The sequence below is a fragment of the Molothrus aeneus genome, chromosome 21 (assembly GCF_037042795.1).
Source record: "Molothrus aeneus isolate 106 chromosome 21, BPBGC_Maene_1.0, whole genome shotgun sequence".
NCBI classification, from domain to species: domain Eukaryota; kingdom Metazoa; phylum Chordata; class Aves; order Passeriformes; family Icteridae; genus Molothrus; species Molothrus aeneus.
This window is the reverse complement of record NC_089666.1, coordinates 1,421,009-1,441,990: the sequence shown is the minus strand read 5'-3', so window position 1 is coordinate 1,441,990 and position 20,982 is coordinate 1,421,009. Positions and strand designations below refer to the sequence as shown.

The 20,982-nt window shown below is 53.7% G+C and overlaps 3 protein-coding genes across 3 annotated transcripts; 1 reads left to right on the top strand and 2 right to left on the bottom strand.

Annotated features, from left to right (window-relative positions):
* Nucleotides 1–422: 422 nt before the first annotated feature.
* EMC1 (ER membrane protein complex subunit 1) lies at nucleotides 423–12,381 on the bottom strand. The gene is made up of 23 exons (XM_066563977.1): nucleotides 12,266–12,381; nucleotides 12,052–12,176; nucleotides 11,753–11,818; nucleotides 11,133–11,226; nucleotides 10,425–10,553; nucleotides 10,185–10,311; nucleotides 9,711–9,860; nucleotides 8,900–9,067; nucleotides 8,508–8,579; nucleotides 8,070–8,129; nucleotides 7,737–7,859; nucleotides 7,438–7,534; nucleotides 6,640–6,756; nucleotides 5,623–5,822; nucleotides 5,224–5,373; nucleotides 4,724–4,885; nucleotides 4,371–4,490; nucleotides 4,023–4,160; nucleotides 3,539–3,712; nucleotides 2,787–2,997; nucleotides 2,241–2,325; nucleotides 1,621–1,750; nucleotides 423–1,442 (listed from the first exon to the last, which is right to left on the bottom strand). The coding sequence occupies exons 1-23, from the start codon at nucleotides 12,364–12,366 to the stop codon at nucleotides 1,263–1,265; spliced, it is 2,979 nt and encodes a 992-aa protein (XP_066420074.1). The 5' UTR covers nucleotides 12,367–12,381; the 3' UTR covers nucleotides 423–1,262.
* Nucleotides 12,382–12,504: 123 nt separating this feature from the next.
* MRTO4 (MRT4 homolog, ribosome maturation factor) lies at nucleotides 12,505–15,221 on the top strand. The gene is made up of 8 exons (XM_066564072.1): nucleotides 12,505–12,567; nucleotides 13,078–13,136; nucleotides 13,226–13,329; nucleotides 13,421–13,502; nucleotides 13,717–13,784; nucleotides 14,098–14,249; nucleotides 14,666–14,742; nucleotides 14,928–15,221. The coding sequence occupies exons 1-8, from the start codon at nucleotides 12,540–12,542 to the stop codon at nucleotides 15,072–15,074; spliced, it is 717 nt and encodes a 238-aa protein (XP_066420169.1). The 5' UTR covers nucleotides 12,505–12,539; the 3' UTR covers nucleotides 15,075–15,221.
* A 382-nt stretch (nucleotides 15,222–15,603) lies between these two features.
* AKR7A2 (aldo-keto reductase family 7 member A2) lies at nucleotides 15,604–20,939 on the bottom strand. Its single transcript, XM_066564071.1, has 7 exons — nucleotides 20,714–20,939; nucleotides 19,576–19,763; nucleotides 18,960–19,064; nucleotides 18,344–18,440; nucleotides 18,153–18,252; nucleotides 17,715–17,844; nucleotides 15,604–16,076 (listed from the first exon to the last, which is right to left on the bottom strand). The coding sequence occupies exons 1-7, from the start codon at nucleotides 20,937–20,939 to the stop codon at nucleotides 15,915–15,917; spliced, it is 1,008 nt and encodes a 335-aa protein (XP_066420168.1). The 3' UTR covers nucleotides 15,604–15,914.
* Between the last annotated feature and the right edge of the window lie 43 nt (nucleotides 20,940–20,982).

Sequence of the window (20,982 nt, the reverse complement as noted above, 5' to 3'; positions counted from 1 at the left end):
AAAAAACCGCTTCAAGAGTCCCCCAGAACATTTAAATAAGAAAACAATTTCCCCCTCACGTAAATACCAAAAAAATCCCCGCTTAAACAGTCAAAAATCCCTACTTAAGTAGCTCGAAACCCACCGAAATAGCCCCATTAAATCACTTAAACACCCCAAAACCCACCTCAATGGTCCCCAAAAAAACACTTCAACAGCCCCCCAAGACCCACCTGAATATCCCCAAAATCCACCTAAATAGCCCCCAACCTCCACCTAAACAGCCCTGCAAAATGACCTAAGTAACGCCTAAAAAACACCTAAATATCCCCCCAAACCCACTCAAAGAGCCGCAAATGCCCACTTAAATAACGCCCGAGCCCCTTAAATATGCCCCCACCCCCTCAAATAGCCCAAGAAACACTTCAGCAGCCCAAACCCACTCCCTGCTCCGCAGCTTTATTTTGGGATCTGGACACTGAGGGGTGTGGGGGACACGGCCACTCCCGGGGGACAAACTCGATGTCAAACTGGACCTTAACAATTCAAACCCACAGTGCTCAGAGCCTTGAGCGCGATGGAAACGCTGGGAGGCTCCTCCCCCACCTTGACCACAGCTCTGAACACAAAAAAAAAAAATGCAGGAAAATTTAGAAACAAATGGGAAGGAACTGATGTTGTCATAATAAATAAAGAACACGGAGAGGCTTTAGGTTCAAAATCCTCCCCTCGCTCTGCAGCTTCGTCAGTGGCTCCACGAGGCCGCTTCCCACTGCCAGACACCCAAATCCCAACATTTTTCCTACAGAAATCACCCAAGGTCTCTTCCTCACAGCTGGAGCAACCCTCTTTTCTCTGCCAGATGTGGGGCACAGCTGGCACAGCCAACAACCCTTCCATTCTGCCAGATGTGGGGCACAGCTGGCACAGCCAACAATCCTTCCATTCTGCCAGATGTGGGGCACAGCTGGCAGCAAGGGGGAGCCCAGGATGAGCAGGACACACATCCTCAGGGTTCCCTTCACCAACACCAGGGAGACACTGATGGAGGGGCTTTAAGGGAGGTTTGGGAGCTTCTTTTTCAGTCAGACCAGACTAAAACAGTCTCTATTTTTCATCTCTTCCGTTTCTCCTCGCAGGACACACGTGGGCAGTGCGGGTTTTGTTCCTCCAGCAGCTTTTCCTCACAAATATCTTCCAGCCCAATGGAATAGAGGCCTGTGGATCCATCCCTGGGTGGGGGCTGGGATCCCAGTCCAGCTGCTCTCCAGGCTGGGCCTCCCTCAGCGCCAGGCCCTGTTCAGCAGCTTCACCTGGGCCAGTCTCTTGGTGATCATGGTGGCAAAGACCAGCCCGAAGAGCACGCTGCTGATCAGCACGTAGTCATAGTCATCCTTGAGCACATCAAACTGCTTGGAGGGGTACACCCGGGTCTGGAAGATGTCCAGCCCGTAGGCTACAACCTGCAGGGGGGAGATCAGGAGCTGGGGGTGCAGCTTGGAGCATAAAACCCCAAAATGATCCCCTCAGGGTGACAGTTTGAATGGGAAGGAGTGATGGTTACACTGGCAGCACTTGTTATGGGAGTTACAGAATTCAGGTCCACCCCCAAATTGCACCTCCCCTCCCCCCTGCACTCACCAAGCAGGTGGACTCGAGGCCAGAGGGGGCTGTGTAAATGCCCCTCATCCTGGAGATGGTCTGGTTGTAGTTGATGAACCTCTCGGCGTGGATCTGCACGTCTGGTGAGTACGGGATCAGGTTCTCCTCCCTGCAAGGTACCAGGAGACATCAAACCCCAGGCAGGCAGCACACAGCAGATGCCACCAGTGTCTCCTGATTATCAAAAGCTACCCTAAAGCAGCAAATCTGGGAGCTTTTCCCAGTGCAGGTTCATCATTGCTGCAGGATGAAAATCAAATGTATCAGCTGGGTCAGGTTAAGTTTTACAAGTAAGTGTAATTCTAGAAAATCCATTTCCTCTGAATGCTGCTCCCTGAGAACACAGACACCAGGCTGGTTCAACCACTGACCTGCTGTAATACACACAAATGCATCCCATCATCACAGACTGGGGACAGAAACACACATTCCTTCAGGTTGGGAAAGACCTCGAAGGTCAAGTCCAACCTCTGACCTGAAGGAGCTGCCCTTCATTCTGTGCCAAGACTCCTCTGAGTCCAGGCAGGACAGGTTGTTCCTCTTCACACAAAATCCAGCCCTCTGCAGAGCCCAGAAGAAAGGTTCTCATCCCTCCCTACCTGCTCTGCTCCGTGGGGATCTCCGGGCGCCGAGGGTCCAGCAGAGCCTTGGGAAGGGACAGGATGGCCCCAGAGGGAAGCCCAACTGTGCATTAAAGGAAAAGCATCTCAAAAATCACAGAATGCCAGAAAAGCCAGGGTTGGAAGGGCCTTCTGGAGATCACCCAGTCCAACTCCCCTGCCCAGGCAGGGTCACCAGGAGCAGGTGACTCAGGAATGCATCCAGGTGGGTTTGGAACGTCTCCAGACCCTCCCTGGGCACCTGTGCCACTGCTCTGCCACCCTCAAGGAAAAGTTCTTCCTCGTGTTGGGGTGAAACTCACTGGGTTTTTGGTTCATGGCCATTGCTGCTCTGGGCACCACTGGAAAGAGTCTGGCACCTCATGGCCATTCCTGACAACATTTTCTGACAGCCAACACAGACACACTCCTGGTGCTTATCCCTGCACTTGCAGGAGTCCAGCACAACCCCCAGACATGACTTTTTGGCAGCAAAGCGCATTTTGTTGGATTTCAGAGCTCCCCTTTCCCCGAGCAGGCACTCACCGAGCAGGTGGCGGCTGGTGATGCCCCTCTCAGTGATGGTGGCCTCCATGGCACTGATGGCAGAGGGGAAAATGTAGGATTGCTGGAGGACCTGGGGCAGGATGGGGCGGTCCAGGGAGCTGAAGGCTGTGGCATTGTACTGCTCTGTGCCCTCGTAGAGCTCCAGCACCGTGAACTCGTTGCGCCGGGCCTTGGTGTTCCAGTACTGGTACTGCAAGCAGGAGTTCCAGGAGGATCAGGGAATATCCAATAATCACAGAGGGTGCTCACTAAACTGCCTCCATGCCAAAAAGATTTTTGCTTTTTATACCTTTTCTATATATTTGTAGCTCTGTAGATTGCTATTATATAGTTACATGGCTTGTTAAGTCACTGTAGCACCTTCCTACCCCTCCCTTAGACTTTAGAACAATAAGCAAACCTTGCTGGAATCTTATGTAGTCTTTGCTATATAGTGAACCAAGGACATCTCATTTTCTCCATCACAGACATAATAAATGGGGAGCCAGAAGCTAGGGGGGGCTTCAGTGGGAGCAGAATTGAAAGGGGGGATTACTTGATTCTTCTAACTGGATGATTTCTTTAGGTATGCTAATTTGTTAAACTTACAAAACTGCCAGAGTCTGCCATTACATGTGTATTTTGCCATATTTGCACCATGAAGGACCTTCATTACAGGTCACTGCTTTTTATCACCTTAATATAGTCCAGCATGTGACTTTAGGGGCATCCCCAAAGAAGCAGCAGCTTACCACCACCCAGTTCTCAGAGTGCACCATGTGCACGGGCCCCTTGGCCTTTTTCTGCACAGAGGAGTGGATGATCCTGCCCGTGACCCCATCCATGAGGTAGATCCCGATGAAGGTGCGCTCGTGGTGCGTGTCCGTGCTCTCGGTCACCACGGCCAGCAGGTTGGGGTTCAGGGACTGGGGATGAAGGAGAAACAGCTGAGACCCCCTGTCAGTGCCACAGACACCTCCTTCCTTCTCTTCATCTGGCACTGGGCATTAGCATAAATCACCTCAAGAAATCAAGCTGCTATTTCCACAGTTTCAGACTTTGACTGACTTAACTGCTGCATTAAAACATCAAAGTGAGCGTTCTTCCACAGAGACACTGGTGCTCAGAAAGAAAAACTGGCACCACAGGGCAGCTCATCCCAATGTAGGGAATGGTACTGGGATCTTCCCATGGCACAAACCCTCAACAACAAGCCAGCAGAGAGCTCAGCAGCACCTTGTAGAGGACGCTGCGGTCGCCCATCACGCGGCCCTGGGAGTGCACGTGCTCGTTGGACCTCTTCCCCTTGACAGCCACAATCCTCTGCACCTCCGTGGGGATGGCCACCTCCCAGCTCTCCTCTGTGCTCAGGTCCTGCAGGGAAAAAGCATGTGGGAGCTTGGATCTCATCTTCCAAGGACACCATCTCCACAAGCAGGATGCAGATGCCCTTGCTTTGGGGTTTCCCAAGTTCCTTCGGCGCGGTTTGAGGCTGAAGGTTCAGCTGAGCAAAGCTCCATGAAGGGAACTGAGACCTGCCATTATCCACTGGGCATTCAGGGAAGTGCAATGGGCCTTCCATACCTTTTTCAGCCTAAATCCAGAGAGTTTTCCTTGCTCAGCATCAACTAGGTAAAAATAGATGGAATGGGCTATTTCTTCTAACTGGCGAAGGACATTTTTAGTGGCTGGGAAAGGTGTAACCTGGAAAAGAAAAATTAGGTTAGAAACAACTGATACAGACAAAAAACCCACCCCAGAATGAACCAGAAGGATTATTTCTAACATGTTTATCAAGATAAGGTCTGTCTTACCAGAATAACCTCATAGTTTTGTGTGAAATGTGGCTCAATGGCATTTTTTCCATCTTGTTCCAAAAGGGAGGGGAATAATTAACCAGAATGTAAAGAAAACTGCCTCCAGGCAAAGCACTTTACCTTGTACTCATCATCAATCAGGAGCAGCACTTTGGCATAGTCTTGGTCCATAATAGGCAGAAGCAAAGTCTGGAGAATGGGACGTTTCAGAACAGGAGGAGCTACTTGGCTTCTCTTCCCAAAGATGGGGTTAAACACGTACAGAAAACTCATCTTGGTTTCCTGAAAAACAGGGTAAGTTTTGCCTCTTTTTAAGTCCAAAAAAAGGGTGGTTTTTTAACTGTTGCTTGCTAGTGTTGATTATTCATACCCTGTGTTCAGCTACTCCATCCTGAAAATATTCTGTTTGGAAATACACATTTGTCCAAACATTTATCCTGCATTTGTCTACAACAACCACAATCATACTTAGGCTTCCGTGTCTGCTTCCCTCCAGATCTTTCTCCCCTGCCATCCCCTCATCAGTGACAAGCAGATGATGCCCAAGAATGATGCCAGGTTTTATTGCCCTGTCCAAGGGCAGATTTCTGTGCCCATGGAGGGGCAGGAAAGGGCCTCACCTTGTCCTTGACAAGCAGAGTGCACTGTGGAGGGTGGGGGAAATGGGCTGTTGTTCTCTGCACCATCAGCTTGAAGGAGGAGCCTGGTCTCACATTCCTGAGGTATTGCTTCCATAGGATGGTGCCAGAACTGCTCTCAATGCCAAAAAGCTGAGGAAAAACACATGGGAAACACAGGAAAGCCAAAGTTTAGGAAACACCTCTCCCATTCAAGCACTACATCCCTCTCTGTTATACCCCAAAGAAAGCTGAGCCTTAGTCTCCCTTTAGATCCACCACAAACATCCCGTGCATCTCCTCATTATTTCTGCCCAAGCCTGGCTAAAAACAGGGCTGAGAATTCAGAGCTGAGACTCTTTGCTCCAGCCTGGAAACAGATTCCTGCCCTGGCCTCCTCACCTTGCCCGAGGCAGTGACCATCACCATCATTTTCTGGAGGTTGAACTCGTCTCTGGCCAAATTGTCAATGTTAATCTCATTTTTAATCTGGCTCCGGGGCTTCCTGGCATCATAGAACATCTTCCAGAGATGGGCAGTCCAGGCTTGCAGCAGGATGAGCTGGGATGAGAGTCTTTTCAAGAACATTCCCAGCAAACCATCTGCAAGGGGCACCACAGTGAGAGCAGGAGGGAAAACACACCCATCCCACCCCAGAGCTGAAACTGTGCTGTCAAACGCTGCCATGCACAAACCTGGGCTGGCTCCTTGCCTCCCCCTCTGCAGTAAGTTACAGTTGCCATTTCTGTCACAGACTCTGGCATTTACCAACCTTTCCCACTCTACACTCATTCCAAAATATGCCCTGATCAACTGAAAGCAAACCTTCATGCAGAGGATTTTGTGTTCCTTCTCACTGTGCCCACCTACAGCTCCCCCACCTCTACAGAAATCCCTCAGAGCAATTAAAAATCCTTAATTCTGCCCAATCAGGGTTTGTATTCAAATTCTTAAAGTAACCAAAACACCAGATTTCAACTCTGTTTCAGCCCCTGAGGAGAGCAAGCAGAGGGGAGCAGTGGCACCAGAAGCTTTGGGCAGGAGCAGAGCACACTCCATGCAGGATGGGGTTACCTTGGATGGCTGCATCCAGGACAGCAAGGAAAGACAAAACAAAGCAAAAAAAAAAAAGCTATTGGAAATGAATCTTCCAGAAAGAGCCACAGAAAACATTCAGGAGACATGGCCCAAATCCCTCCTGCTGCTGCTGATTGGTTTTTTTAATGTAACAATGCAATGTATTCATGTCATCTGGATGGGATTTCCAAAGTTTAGACAGAAAAGGGTTTCTTTCTGCTCAATTTAATTGGCATCAGTAGAGATTTAAATTAATCTCTCAGCTCAGAGTAAACAAAAAACAATAAACACATTTATTTAGGAAGGAAAACAAACTCACAGAGGTAATTCTGTTAAACTCACCTGCTTTTTTTCCAAATTCTCCCTCCAGCTCAGCCTGTGCACCTGTCAGAGGCAGATCCACCATCTCCAAGCTTACCACCTCTGCCAGTGACTCCTCTCTACTCCACACAACTTTTCCTGGAAAGAAATAAGAGCAGAATATTGGAAAAATCAACTTAATATTTGAGAACTAACTCACTCAATATAAGAGTATCTTTCAGCACAACCCTGAAATGCAATCACCTCTAAATAAAATGCAAAACAGTGTATAAATATCTACTATAATTAACTTAATTATTTCATAAAAGACAAATACTTCATGCAACAGGAGCCACTTCTGGGAAGAAAACCTCAGGATCAGTAAAAGCAATCGGGTGCTTTAAAAGGGATCCAGTCATTGAGTCTATTTAAAACAAGAGATTCACAGTGTGAACCCCTGGATTCCTTTAGAGCCCCACAAATTCCTGTTGCTGAGATGGGACTTTCAACCCTTTCTGCAAATTAACATTTTTGCCACGAGGACCTTATCTGAAAATCTTTGAGGGAGATCCACACCAGAACTTACACTCTCATCCTACAAAAAAAGTTTTGAAATTTGCAGAAAAGCCCTGAAATCCAAAGGCTCTGCCCACACAAAGCAGGGCAGAATTGTTTGTCCAGGTGAGGGTGAAAGTCTCCTGTGTCTTTTGTGGGACTCAGGAGAGTTAAAATTAATTTCTTCAGTTTCCAAGGAAAGTGATGATAAAATACAATCCTTGAGGACACAGAATTTTGTCCTGGTGACTGTTACAAAGGGAGGAAGCTGGGTTTGGAAGTCACCTGGCTGCTGGAGGAACATGAGCATGTGGTCCTCTGTCTGCACCAAGGCTCGATAGCCCACGGAGTCATCCTTCTTCAGGAAAACTTGGATGTACAGCTGGGAAAAAAAAAAAAACAAACCAAACCAAAAAAGGCAAGGAAAACAGCAAGATTAATGATCACATCATCTCCTTGAAGACAGCAGAAATCAGGTGAAACCAGAGCAAAGTGATGCTGGAATCCCTGGAATGCTTTTCCTTGGCTGCCAAAGCAGGGAAGGGGGAGCACTGCAGGGACTGAAATAACCCCTCCCTGCTCACCTGCTGAGGCTTGGCCCCTCCTTGCTCCAGGGTAAAGGTGATTGTGGTGTCCAACAGTCTTTGCCCAGTCTCAACCAGGTAGAGGTTTATGTTATAAGTTTGATTGGAGCAGGTTAAGGAATCCTGTAGCAATGGGCAGAAAACAAGGGTTACACCCACACCACACCAAATCCTGCAGCAGCATTCCATGCCCTGCAAAAAACTGGGGCTTTAAGATATTTTTAGGCTGTATTTTTAGGTTGTACAGCTGGTGTAAGACCTCTGTCATTCTGCTCCTGCAGGTGAAGGAATAAAATGGACTGACAAGAACTTGGGAACAAGAGCAGCCCGTACCTGCCTGCGGGCATCCTCCAGAGTGCTGCCAGCTTGGAGCCCATCAGAGCTTCCAGGTTTCTGAAGTGAGGATGAGAGGAGATGTAACATGGCTTCAGACACCAGTAAAGGATAAAAAAATTAAGTTTTCAGCTGCCTGACAAATCTCAGCTTGCCTGTGATATCAGGCAGGAAACAGTTCTGTTCTGTTCTATTTTGTTTCTGATAAAAATGAATGTTTGATATCCCCAAGAACTGAAGTCCTCTGTGGATCAGGAAAGCCAATACTTGTCACATGCCCACCTTCCTGAAACAGGATATTCACTGAGCTGGACATAACCAAGCCCTGCTTGTGTTATCACTGAAACTTATCAAATCCTCCTCTTCCTCAAGGGGCTCCCCATCCTGGGCCTGTGAAACCCCAGTGGGCTGGTCCCAGAGGACAGGAATTGTGCTCACCAGTTCACTCCTGCAGGTCAGCACAGCAGCCACTGTCTTCTCCCCAGTTGTTGCAAAACTCACTAGAGCTGCCTGGAAAAGGAAAAACAATAGCAAGAAATCATTAAAAAAAAAAAAGCCCTCAAGAAACCCCTAAACCTCACTAAAAAGTACTCGTGAAGTAAATAAAACCACAGTGAAATTGAAAGCAGGTGAACTGTCACAGCCAAATTTTAAACTGTGCTGTTTCTCCCAGCTCAAAACCAGGAAAAATCCTACATCTCATAAAGATGGGAGCAGTTACCTGCTACAGATTTTTGAGCCATGCTGCCCAGAGTTACTGAGAGTTGTAGAAGCTGCCAGCTGGCCCAGCAGGGTGAAGGATGTTCAGGTGCACCTGGCCCATCTCTCACCTGCTGGAAGTCCCGGAGGTGGCTGAGCAGCCCCTGCTTGTACTGCAGCAGGGAGAAGTGACTTGGGGACAGCTGCAGGAAGAACTGAGTCCGTGAGGCACTGGTCACACTGGGCTGAGTGGCCAAGATCCTGGCCTGGAAGTCATCTGCAAACTCCAGCTCCAGGGACTGCAGGGGAGACAAGCACATGTGCTGGGCAGTCATCCTGCAGTGGGACCAACAGCTGCCTCCCCTCAGCAGCAGCCAGAGATCCCCTGAGTCAGGGGACAGAGCAGGAGCAGGGAAGGCTGAGGCTCCATTGGAGCAAAGCTCAGAAGACATCAATCCAGAAGGAAGAGCAGACAAAAAGCTTTCCCACCCTTCCCTCAATTTACAGAGCGTGACCCCCCCCATCTCCAGTCACCCCCCAGCTCACCAACAGACTGGGGAGATGTCACCATAACAGGTCAGAACAGGTAATGAGTGACAGAGACTCTCAAGACATTCACAGAAGACTAATTCACTTTATTAAGAAAGCCAGTGCTTTTTATACCCTATACAGGTGGACCTGATTGGTCCATTAATTAAAACAACATCACCACTGGCTGATTAAGAAGCCACCCTTTGGTAAACAAAGGTTTGGGCAATACAGCTTATTACAAACAGCAGGTGCAATTGTTTAGAATTCTCTCTCTCCAGCTCCCTCCTGTTTCCCAGGCCAATCCTGGGTAAACTTATTCAGCTTTCTCTCTCTCTGACCAGGCTGCCACCACAGGGAACCAGTTCCAGCTGGAACCAGACCAGCTGGGTCAGGAATGACAGGAGTGCTCACCTGCAGGGGGATGTTCCTCATGTCCTGCTCCGTGTCCAGGGCACAGACGTGCAGCGAGCGCGTGGCCGTGTCCACGCACACCAGCACAGCCTCCCCCACCACGGCACAGGGGCCCTGCAGGCCCCCCAGCCACGGGGCTGCCACCCTCACCTGCAGAGAGACACAGCCAGCTCAGCAGCACTCAGCCTGCACTGCACCCACGGGCACACAAAGGCAAGTTAAGTCAGTTATTTTTAGCCACAGCTGACAAAAACTACCTGTCAGCCTGAGGGTTATGGATAATCTTGGCTAACAGCTGCCAGCCTGGCTCAGTTTGGCTTCCAGGGCATTCAGCCATGAAATCCCTGGTGTGGAGGCAATGCCTCGGGGAAAGGGAGGGTTCTCTGTGGCACAACAATTCATTTCTCTGCCCACCACACCACAGGGTTGGAAGTGCATTTGTTCCCATCAAATCCAGTATTCTGGCTCCCCTACCTGTCTTGTGATTTCCCCATCCTCTACACTGAAGGTCAGCACACTCAGGTGGCTCTGGGGAACGATGCCAACCACGTAGATCACCCCGGTGCCACGGGAGTACAGCAGCTCGTACTGAGTGCTCTCACTGCAAGACAGGCATGAAGCATCAGCCTCTCACTCACACTGCAGTCTGCAGCAGCACAAGGCAGGTGCAGCCCCGTGCCAGGGGCTCACACCTCTCCTTAGAGGTGTTCTCACCTTTCAGGCAGCTGTTCCACCCACTTCTGGTGCCCGTTGGACAGGTAGTGCAGAGACAGGGCCGCCTTCTTCAGCACTGCCACGTACTTCACTGCCTCAGGGAGCCCCACCAGGGCAGCCCCCTGGAAACTGAGCACAGGTACCAGCAATTAGGGAATTCTTTTCCTAGGCTGAGGGAGCTGGGAAGGGGCTCAGCCTGGAGCAAAGGAGGCTCAGGGGGCCCTTGTGGCTCTGCACAGCTCCTGCCAGGAGGGCACAGCCGGGGGGGGTCGGGCTGTGCTCCAGGGAACAGGGACAGGAGCAGAGGGAACGGCCTCAGGCTGGGCCAGGGCAGCTCAGGGTGGACATCAGCAGGAATTTCCCCATGGAAAGGGTGCTCAGGCCTTGGAACTGCCAAGGGAGGTTTGGAGTCCCCATCCCTGGAGGTGTCTAAGGAAGGCCTGGATGTGGCACTCAGTGCTCTGGGCTGGGGACAAGGTGGGGATTGGTCACAGCTTGGACTCCATGATCTGGGAGGGCTTTTCCAACCTCAGTGATTCTTTGCAAGGTTCAGGCATTCACAAAGAATTCACCTAAAATTTGTTCTGGAACCTTTACATCTGACTAATCTTTCTCTACAGTGCAAACCCAGACTGAGTCCATGACCTGTTTTTTCCTTCCCAGAGCAGCCCTCCAAGGAGAACAAACCCTGCAGACAGGAACTCCCACCTGCCAGTGTCCAGGGAGGTCTCCCAGTTCAAGCCCCCAATGTTGGTCTCCCAGGAGCGCAGAATCCGCCCAGTGTTGGACACGGTGATGGCATCTGGAGAGGAGGGGAGGGGACAAACACAGCGCTGGCACCCAGCACAGGCCAGCAAAGGGATGGGCTCTGCACACCCAGCCTGTGCTCCAGGAGCCCTGCCAGCCCTGCCACGTGCCCCTGTGAGAAACAGCCACTCACTTTACAGAAATTTAGAAAGGTTTATCAAAAATACAACAGAAGGCTGAATAGAGAAAATGTTACAGTGCTGGGAGCAGAGCATTTTCCCCACCACGTGCTCACCCACACAATGGGGGTTTGGCCTTTTAACCCTATAGCCTTTCCCAAAGTTCTGTCCATCAACTCCTTCCTCACTGTCCAGTGGTGGAGATCACGTCCTCAAATCCTGACTGGAGCTCAGGTGTTCCATAGTGACAACTCCCCCAAATGTCCCAACCCGGCTGTCCTTGATAACCACACGAGGGGGTAAAAGTATAAATCTATAAAACTTTTCTTAGCGTGGACACACGTTATTTGTCTGTTAATTGTGAGCGTCAATCAGGGCATTACTCATCTGTCACAGCCTTACCCTGCCCGTGGATCAGCATTGCATCGATGGCTCCTTCCGGGGTGCCCTTGTCCACATGGCGCCACACTGCGAGAGACAGAGCAAGGGAGGGCATTTGTGCCCGCAAAGGCGTTCCTGCGGTACTAACAGGGGTTAAACCCGGGCTGCTCACGGAGCCAGCCCTCAGACAGGGCTCCGAGCCGCCGGCCGAGCCCTCCCGCCCGCCGGGGCCGCACAGCAGCGTTAAACACCGGCACCCGCAGGGACCCTCCGAGTTAAACCAGCGGCAGCCCTCAGTGACCCTCAAAGCGGCCACTCACGGATTTCGCCGCTCCGCGAGTTCAGGGCGGCCACCACGTTCTCCTCCGTAGCCACAACGAGCTTCTTCGAGCCCTGCGAGGCCTCCAAGGAGGCGAACTTGAGCTTCCCCACGTACTGCTGCCTCCTGCGAGAGGGAACGGCAGCGCCGCTGAAATGGAACCGGGGCCTATCCGCGGGAAGGGGGAACCAACCCGGCGGGACCCCGGCGCTCACCAGTCGAACTTGCCCACTTGGTCCTCGTAGACGGCGGCGGCCCAAGGCAGCAGGAGCAGGACGGGCAGCAGGGCCCGGACCGGCAGCGGCCCCGCCGCCATGACAGCGGCCCCGGCGCCCGGGGGGCCTTCTGTACCGCGGGGCCGCCCTCGCCGCCGCCTGCGCGGGGAAAGGGCGTCAGCACCGCGGGGAGCGGGCAGGCAGCGCGCGGGACAGCCCCGGCCGCTCCCGGCAGGCCGCGCGCGGAGCGGGGGCCTCGGAGCACGGCGGAGCCATGCCCAAGTCCAAGCGGGACCGCAAAGGTGGGAGCGGGGCTGGAGCGAGCCCCGGGCACCCCGATGGGCACATCCCTCTATACCGCCGGTCCTGTCCCATGCCCTACTCCTGCCCCCTCCTCCGTCGCTTTCTCATTTCTCGATCCCATCCCTCATCGCCCCCATCCCTCTCCCCACCGCCTTCACCATCCCCTTCCCTACTCCTGCCCCCTTTTCCGTTGTTTTCTCATTTCTCGGCCCCATCCATCACCCCCTTCCCTCTTACCGTCCCCTTCCCTTGTCCTTTACCCGATCCCTATCTCCTTGCCCATCTCCGTTCCCTTCTCCATCACCATCCCCTCCCGGTCCCCTCTCCCATCCTCCATTACCCCCTCCATTCCCTCTCCCATCCTCCATTCCCCCGTCCATTCCCCCTCCCATCTTTCATTCCCTCTCCCATCCTCCATTCCCCCTCCCATCTTTCATTCCCTCTCCCATCCTCCATTCCCCCCTCCCTCCCCACCGCTCCCTGACTCTCTCTCCCTCCTCTCCCCGCAGTGTCCCTGACGCGGACGCCCCGCAAGGGGCTGGAAGCCAAGCAGGCGCTGATCGCCGAGGTGAGTCTGGCCCCGAGCCCTCTCCCCTGTCCCCTCCCCCTGTCCTGCCCGTTCCCCCCGTGCCCGTCCCGGTAACGGCTCCCCCGCAGCTGCGGCGCTGTGTGGACACCTACAAGTACATCTTCGTCTTCTCCGTGGCCAACATGAGGAACAACAAGCTGAAGGATGTGAGGAACGCCTGGAAGCACAGCAGGTGGGCAGGGGGTGCTGCGGGGTGGGGGTGCCCAAGGGGGGGGCTCCAGGGCTGACATCTTTCTCCTTCTCCTCCTCCTCCTCCTGGGCAGGATCTTCTTCGGGAAGAACAAGGTGATGATGGTGGCGCTGGGCCGGGAGCCGAGCAGCGAGTACAAGGAGAACCTGCACAAGGTACCTGCTGGGCTTCCTCTGGGTGTCCCAAAGCTTCACCTGGTGCATTCCACATCCTGGAATCACATCCCAGGGTCACTGTTCTGTGGGAGTGTTAACTGAGTCCATCCATGTCCTGCCACGAGAGCTCTGTTGGGTGCAGCAGTGCAGGACTGAGCCCCTGCAGGTGAGTCCCTGCTGCTCCCCAGTCCTCATGGCTGCTCCTTTCTTTCAGGTCAGCAAACACCTGAGAGGGGAGGTCGGGCTGCTCTTCACCAACCGCACCAGGGACGAGGTGGATGAGTGAGTACCAGCCTGGCACAGCCTTTTTGTTGCCACAAGACCCAAACAGGCCCTGCTGCTTCCCTTAGAGCAGGGATGGTCTCATGGGCCTTTGTCAGCCCCTCCTGTGACAGCAGAAATCATGGAAGGGTTTGGGCTGGGAGGGACCTTCAAGCCCATCTCATTCCACCCCCTTGGGCATTCCAGGGATCCAGGGGCAGCCAAAACCTCCCTAAGCAGGACCAGATCCTGGGGAGGCCGTGCCCCAGTCCCTGTCTGAGCCCAGGGCTGTTCCTGCCCCAGCTGAAGCTCCTGTTGCCCTGCTCTGTCCCAGGTGGTTCTCCAGGTTCCGGGAGCTGGACTTTGCCCGTGCTGGGAACAAGGCTCCCTACGGGGTCAGCCTGGACACGGGGCCCCTGGAGCAGTTCCCCCACTCCATGGAGCCGCAGCTGCGGCAGCTGGGGCTGCCCACGGCGCTGAAGAAAGGTACAGCAGGGCCAGGCTGGGGTTTGCTGTGCAGCTGGGATCCCTGAGGGACAGTGCTACACACAGAGCAGCATTTGGGGCTGGAGGAAACTGAGGGACACCTTTGTCCTTGTGGGCTGGGGCTAGAACTCCTTCTGTCCTGGTGCTGTTGTTCCCAAAGTCGTGTCAGAGGCTGAGTAAAGCCCCCAGATTTCTGCAGCATGCCTTCCCTTTCCAGTGGAAACAGCTCAAAACCCACTCAGGAACCAGGTGTGGGGTTTTGGAGCTGATCTCACCCCTCTCCTTGGGGTGCTCTGATGCTGCATGGGAAGGTGTCAGCTCCAAGGGGTGGTGTTGGAGGGAGTGCTGGCTCTGCCCCACGTTCCAGGGGAGCCCCCAGTGCCTGGGATCCCACTTCCAGGGGTTTTGCTCTGCAGGGGTGGTGACGCTGCTGTCGGATTATGAAGTGTGCAAGGAAGGGGATGTTCTCACCCCAGAACAGGCCCGTGTGCTGGTGAGTAACACAGCAGCCCTGCTTCCTGACACAAAAGAATTCATTAACACATCTCCTAAAACTCAGCAGCAATTATTTTGGTTCTTGCTTTACTCCACTTCCCACCTGGAAGCAGACTTTACTGTTTTGCTAGACTGGGCACAGAGACAGTAAAGCAGGAATGATGGATTTGTGTCCTCTCCTAGAAACTCTTTGGCTATGAGATGGCAGAATTTAAAGTCACCATGAAGTTTCTGTGGAATTCTGAGACGGGAGACTTCCAGAAGCTCGTGGGAGATACCACAGAGGTGGAGGAAGAGGAGGATGATGATGATGACAGCAATGAGGACTAACAGCTTGGACACTAGACAGTTCTATTTTAGGGACAAAAACAGGAGGATATTTCCATTCCCTGGGTACACCTGGACTGGGATGATCTTTATAGAAAATGACCTACCTATGCATTTTTATATTTATATAAATATCTATGTGAAACTTCAGATGGTTGCTGCTGTTGCTCTTTTTTAGTGATGGTGGATCCTGGGATCTGAGGAAATGCCAGCTCAAACATGAAAACTGGGCAGGAAGGGCGTAAATGTAATGGAATTTTGATAGAGCACAAAGGGAAAGATGCTGAGGGTTTGTTATTCTGACACAGAAGAAGATATTCAGCTCAACCCTTGGAATTTTGCCTTATCCCTGCAAGTGTCCAAGGCCAGGCTGGATGGGGCTTGGAGCACCCTGGGATAGTGGAAGGTGTCCCTGCCTGTGGTAGGGGGTGGAACAAATGAGATTTAAGGACTGTCCAACTCAAACCATCCTGATATTCTGTGATTCCAAGTCCCAAGTGCCGCCAAAGAGATGACAGGTTCCAGACACAGGTCAGAGATGGGCTCTGCACTAGAAAGAGATTTTATTCTTCTATGTAATTATTTAAGATTTCACATTAAAGCAGAACAGGGGCCTTCACCTCATCAAGGTGTTCATTTTCCTGATCAGCTGCATCCTGAATCAGGGGCTGTGCTGGGGGAGCTGAGGGGCTGCGAGGGAGGATAAGGCACGGGTGTGGATCCTACAAAGCTTCACTGATTCAGGAAAAACCTGCAGCCCTCCAGCCGTGGATGGGAGGGCAGGGTGGGCAGCACCTCTCCCCAGTCTGCAGAGCCTGGGCTGGGTGTGCCAGCCTTCCCTCCCTAGCGGAAGTAGTTGGGGCAGTCGTGGGCACTCAGGTTCCAGGCCTCGTCGAACGCCTGCACCACGGCTGGCAGCAGGGGACCCTCCTCGCTGTAGTTGAGGTTCTGTTCCAGCTGCTCCATGTTGGACATCCCAATGATCACTGCATCTCCAAGAGAACCCTGGGAACAGATGGGAGGTGTTGCTGATCCCAAAAGAAAGTTCATTTCCTGTTGTAGTGCATTTTTATATTTTGTAATACTTTGAAGTAGTTTTGTTTTGTATTCCCATATTTTTCCCAAATGGTTTATCCCAGACTGTACTCCCCTCCCTTTACCTGTGTTATCCCTCTCCTGGGATGAGATCATCCCCAAACCCCCACCCTGGCTCTCTGTCAATCACTCAGCATCCCATCCCTCCATCCAGAAGTTTCAGTCCAAGTCATCGAGTGATTGGCCAGGGGTCAGCCCCCCAAGCCTTGCCCCATACGCTGTCCTATATGTCCATCCCCCAGTACCCATCCCTTAGAGTTACTTATTGGTTGGTAAAATGTTATCTACTTTTGGTTTCCACCTCCCTTTAAATGTGACCTTGGCACATCTCCCGGGGCTCTGGGCAGGAGGCCCCTGAGGTGCAGGAGCTCCTTTGGGACTCCTAGAATAAAACCTTGGATTAACCCCTGCTAAGAGTCGGCCCTTTCTCTTCTACCGCTGTCTCTGGTGTCTCTTCTGCAGCAAAGGCGACCAGCCCAGGTGCCCTCAGTACCCTCGGGGCACACACAGAGAGTGTCTGCCCCCAGCCCAGGTGCCCTCAGCACCCTCGGGGCACAGAGAGTGTCTCCCCCCAGCCCAGGTGCCCTCAGCACCCTCGGGGCACAGAGAGTGTCTCCCCCCAGCCCAGGTGCCCTCAGCACCCTCGGGGCACAGAGAGTGTCTCCTTGCCAGCCCAGGTGCCCTCAGCACCCTCGGGGCACAGAGAGTGTCTCCCTGCCAGCCCAGGTGCCCTCAGCACCCTCGGGGCACAGAGGGTGTCTCCCCCCAGCCCAGGTGCCCTCAGCACCCTCGGGGCACAGAGAGTGTCTGCCCCCAGCCCAGGTGCCCTCAGCACCCTCGGGGCACACACAGAGAGTGTCTCCCTGCCAGCCCAGGTGCCCTCAGCACCCTCGGGGCACAGAGAGTGTCTCCCCCCAGCCCAGGTGCCCTCAGCACCCTCGGGGCACACACAGAGGGTGTCTCCCCCCAGCCCAGGTGCCCTCAGCACCCTCGGGGCACAGAGAGTGTCTCCCTGCTGTCGGCCGTGTCGGGGCTGCCCTCCCCGGTGTCTGCCGACTCGGGACTGGCCCAGGGTTCCTGAGAGGCTCCCAGAGAGACAGAGACAATTTCCCGTGCCACTGCGGGCCAAACAAAGCGTTTCTTTCCACTAAAGAACATCCAGGAATTAAGCAACTGACACCACAAATTCTGCTCACTAGGCCAGGACATTCCCAAGGCACCCCAAATCCTTAGAAGCTGCCAAATCCTACTTTATGATGGGCTCCAGGAACATTTGGGGAACATCAGGAATTCTAAGCATTAGTTTCCTAGTCCAGTGAAAGTTGAGTCCTCTCCTTGCAGGGAAGCCAAGACCCCTAAAATCTTCCACTTGAAGCTTCCAGTTCTGACCACATGGGAAAAGGCAGAGCTGCCTCACTGCCACGGCTGGGCAGAGTCTGTACAGCAATATTCCCTTTGGAATGCCACAATCCCACAGGATTAAAAGACACCTACGCTGAAATTTCCCTGTTTGTGAGTGCTGGCAGCAGTGCCCAGTCAAGCTCTCACCTGCAGTTTGGAGTGGTTGTAGAGCCAGCGCAGAGCAGCAGACGTCAGGCTGGGTGCAGTGGAGCCATAAGCCTCTTTCAGAGCTTTTTCTACCAGTGCAATTCCCTCAAAATTGTGTTTTTTCCAGTACCTGCCAAAAAACCCATTGTAATTGCCCTTGGGACCTCTAGTCAGTGGTACATCTATATTCCAATCAAAAGGCTTTCAGGAAGCCTCACACAACTCTGTAGCCTCTGAGGACTTCTGCAGTCTCCCTTGGGAGCTGTGAGGAAGCTGAGCCTAAAAACCACCCTGCAGAGCTCAGTCACACACCACAGCCCCAACCACGTGTGCTGACATAACCCCAAGCTTTGGTCAATTCTGCTTCCTCTCAGCTGACTATTAGAGTGGTTTTTTTTCATGCAGCCATTCCTGCTTGTCTGTCAGCTCAGGACATACCTGTCCCTGTAAGCCTGAGCCCAGTCATTCCCAAAAAATCTCCCGGTGGGCTGGCGCGTGTCTTTGTCCTCGTACTTGTACTTGCCGGTCAGCAGCCCCCCTGGGAGGGAAGGGAGCAGCAGGTTTGGGGATGGGCTGGCTCTGCAGAGCCCCCATTCCTCAGAGCGTTGTCCCAAGCCTTGTCCCTGTACCTGCCAGCGGGTTGTAGGCGTAGAAGCGCAGCCCGAAGTGCCTGAGGCAGGGGAACAGCTCGGCCTCCACCTGGCGCGTGGTCGCGTTGTACATTCCCTGCACGGGGTGGGAGACAGCCTCACACAGAGCTCAGGGCACAGCAGCTGCCTCTTCCCACCCTTCCCTGGCAATACCCATCCCAGAGAGCAGCCTCAGGTCACACAAGGTGATGATTTGCTTGGGAACAGACTCGCCGAAGGACTGCCAGTAACTGAAGTTCCATGGCAGGGGAGTCGCTGGCTCCAGCAATGAACACTCTGAGCTGTTTCTGAGCAGTGACCTCGCTCAGCTTCCTGGACTTCCTCACTGAAAGGGTGCTCAGGCCTTGAAGGGGCTGCCCAGGGAGGTGTTGGAGTCCCCATCCCTGGAGCTGTCAAAGGAAGGCCTGGACGTGGCACTCAGAGCTCTGGGCTGGGTGACAAGGTGGGCACTGGGCACAGCTGGGACTGGAGGTTTTTTCCAACCTCAGTGAGTCTGTGACTTCCCAGACTAACTGCAGCAGATTCCTTCTGTGTTTATGTGGCACACTGGGGCTGGATTTGGGGAGCCCAAATCCAAGCTTCCCCCCTCCCTCACCTGGTACACAGTTGGCATCACCCAGTTGTTGTACTTGCAGATGGTGCAGATTTCTGCCACCTCCCACGCAGCGTAGTTTGACAGGCCAAGCTCTTTAAACTTCCCCTGCAGAGGAATAAAAGGGAATTCACTTCCAGTGTTTCAAAGTTCATCTGGACCCAGACAGCACAAGATGGGTAGAGTGAAAAGGACAGTCACCAAATTTTAGTCCAGAAGGGTTAATTCCTGTCCACCTTTTCTGACAGACTATGAATTATTAAGACGTGACAAAAATATTCCCCATTTTCTGTTCATTTGGAATTCACACCTTCTAGTTTAAATGATATAACCAGGTAAACGAAACTCAGGAATTCTTTACCCATTACTAGCAGTAATCTTAACCCAGACTGTTAACAGGGCTGGAAGCAAAGTCCAGATGTTCCAAGAGCTCTTGGGAACAAAGTGCACCACGTGAGCACACAAAGAGCAGTGGCTGCTCAGCTCTGCCCTGGGCTCTGTCTCCGCAGAGCTGCACAAACCCAGCGCTGCAGATGGGCACAACAAGCAGCCCTGGTTTAAACAAAGCAGTGGGGAGGAGGGAATCAAGGACTGCCCAGGCCTGGACTCTGCACTTCACCTCTTTGTGCAGCTCGTTGCAGGCACGCAGGGTTTCCTCCACCGGGGTGCCGTGGTCAGGAGCGTGGAGGTAGAAGAGCTCCACACTCGTCCTCTGCAGCCTCTCCAGGGACGTGTCCAGCTGGGAGCGCACACTCTCCGGCTTCAGCGTCTTCCCATCCCACGGGTTGGCCTTGGTGGCCAGTTCCACTGGCAGAGAGAGGAGGAATGAGCAATGAGGTTTCCACCTTGAGGAGGGGAGTGGGGACAAGTGATATAAGTGTTTGAGGTGTTTCAGGGAAGGTGCCTTTGCTCAGGAATCCCATCAGCCTGGCAGAGGGGGCTCTTCTGTGCAGGGACTGAGGGTCTGCCCCAGGCAGGGGAGGTCTGCTCCTCAAGGTTTTGGGATTCAGCACTAGCACAGGGGTCCCTTCCCCTCAGGCATGGCATCAGCAGGGAAAACTCTTGTCCTAAGGGGATGGGCCTGGGGCAAGTCCATTTTCCTTGAGGAGGGAGTCATCCTGGCAGAGAAGATCCCTGTCCTCAGGGAATGGACTCTGGGGACCGCCCTTGTCCCTGGGAACGGCCTCAGACTGGCAGGGATGACCCCTCTCTTTCTCCTTCCCCAGGGAAGTGCCATCTCCTCAGGGCGGACATCAGCCTAACAGGGAAGACCCTGCTCCTCAGGGAAAGAGTCCTGGGCAAGTCTTGCTTCCTCAAGGACAGTGTCAGCCTGGCAGAAGAGCTGAGCCCCTCTCCTCAGGGACGACCCTGCTCAAGGGAGGACCCTCTCCTCAGGGCACAGCTCCCAGCAAGTCCCCTCTCCTCAGGGCAATCCTTGTTCAGGAAAGACTCCTCTTCTCACAGAAGGAGTCCAGGCCAAGTCCCTTCTCCTCAAGGACAGTGTCAGCCTGGCAGAAGAGCTGAGCCCCTCTCCTCAGGGACGACCATGCTCAAGGGAGAATCCTCTCCTCAGGGCACGGTTCCCAGCATTTCTCTCCTCGGGGAAATCCCTTCTCCTCAGGAAAGACCCCTCTCCTCACAGAAGGAGTCCTGGCCAAGTCCCTTCTCCTCAAGGACAGTGTCAGCCTGGCAAAGCGGCCCCTTCTCCTTAGGGCAGCCCCTCTCCCCCGAGGGCAGCCCGCCCTCCGCCGCCCTACCGGGCTCGGTGCCGCCGGCCAGCAGCGCGCCCAGGATGCGCTCGGACTCGCCGCCTGCGTACATGAAGGCGGTGTCGACGAGGCGGTATCGGCGGCGCAGGAAGGCGCGGAGCATCTCGGCGCTCGCCTCGGGCCCGGCTCGCCGCCCCATCTCCATAGCGCCCAGCACCACGGCGGGCCGGGCCCCGCCGCCCGCCACCGCCGCCATTGCCGCCCGCGCCGCCATCGCGCCTGCGCGGCCCCGCCCCGCCCGGCCCCTCACACGGCGG

Coding starts and splice junctions, on each gene's coding strand:
- AKR7A2 (XM_066564071.1), bottom strand. CDS start 20,939: ATGGCGGCGCGGGCGGCAATGGCGGCGGTGGCGGGCGGCGGGGCCCGG. Junction 18,441..18,959: donor TGATGCCAACTGTGTACCAG/GTGAGGGAGGGG, acceptor CACCCCGTGCAG/GGAATGTACAACGCGACCAC. Junction 17,845..18,152: donor GCTCAGGCTTACAGGGACAG/GTATGTCCTGAG, acceptor GTTTTTTGGCAG/GTACTGGAAAAAACACAATT.
- MRTO4 (XM_066564072.1), top strand. CDS start 12,540: ATGCCCAAGTCCAAGCGGGACCGCAAAG. Junction 12,568..13,077: donor GTCCAAGCGGGACCGCAAAG/GTGGGAGCGGGG, acceptor CTCTCCCCGCAG/TGTCCCTGACGCGGACGCCC. Junction 14,743..14,927: donor CAGAACAGGCCCGTGTGCTG/GTGAGTAACACA, acceptor GTCCTCTCCTAG/AAACTCTTTGGCTATGAGAT.
- EMC1 (XM_066563977.1), bottom strand. CDS start 12,366: ATGGCGGCGGGGCCGCTGCCGGTCCGGGCCCTGCTGCCCGTCCTGCTC. Junction 7,860..8,069: donor TGGAGGATGCCCGCAGGCAG/GTACGGGCTGCT, acceptor CCATTGCTACAG/GATTCCTTAACCTGCTCCAA. Junction 2,998..3,538: donor ACTCTGAGAACTGGGTGGTG/GTAAGCTGCTGC, acceptor TCCTGCTTGCAG/TACCAGTACTGGAACACCAA.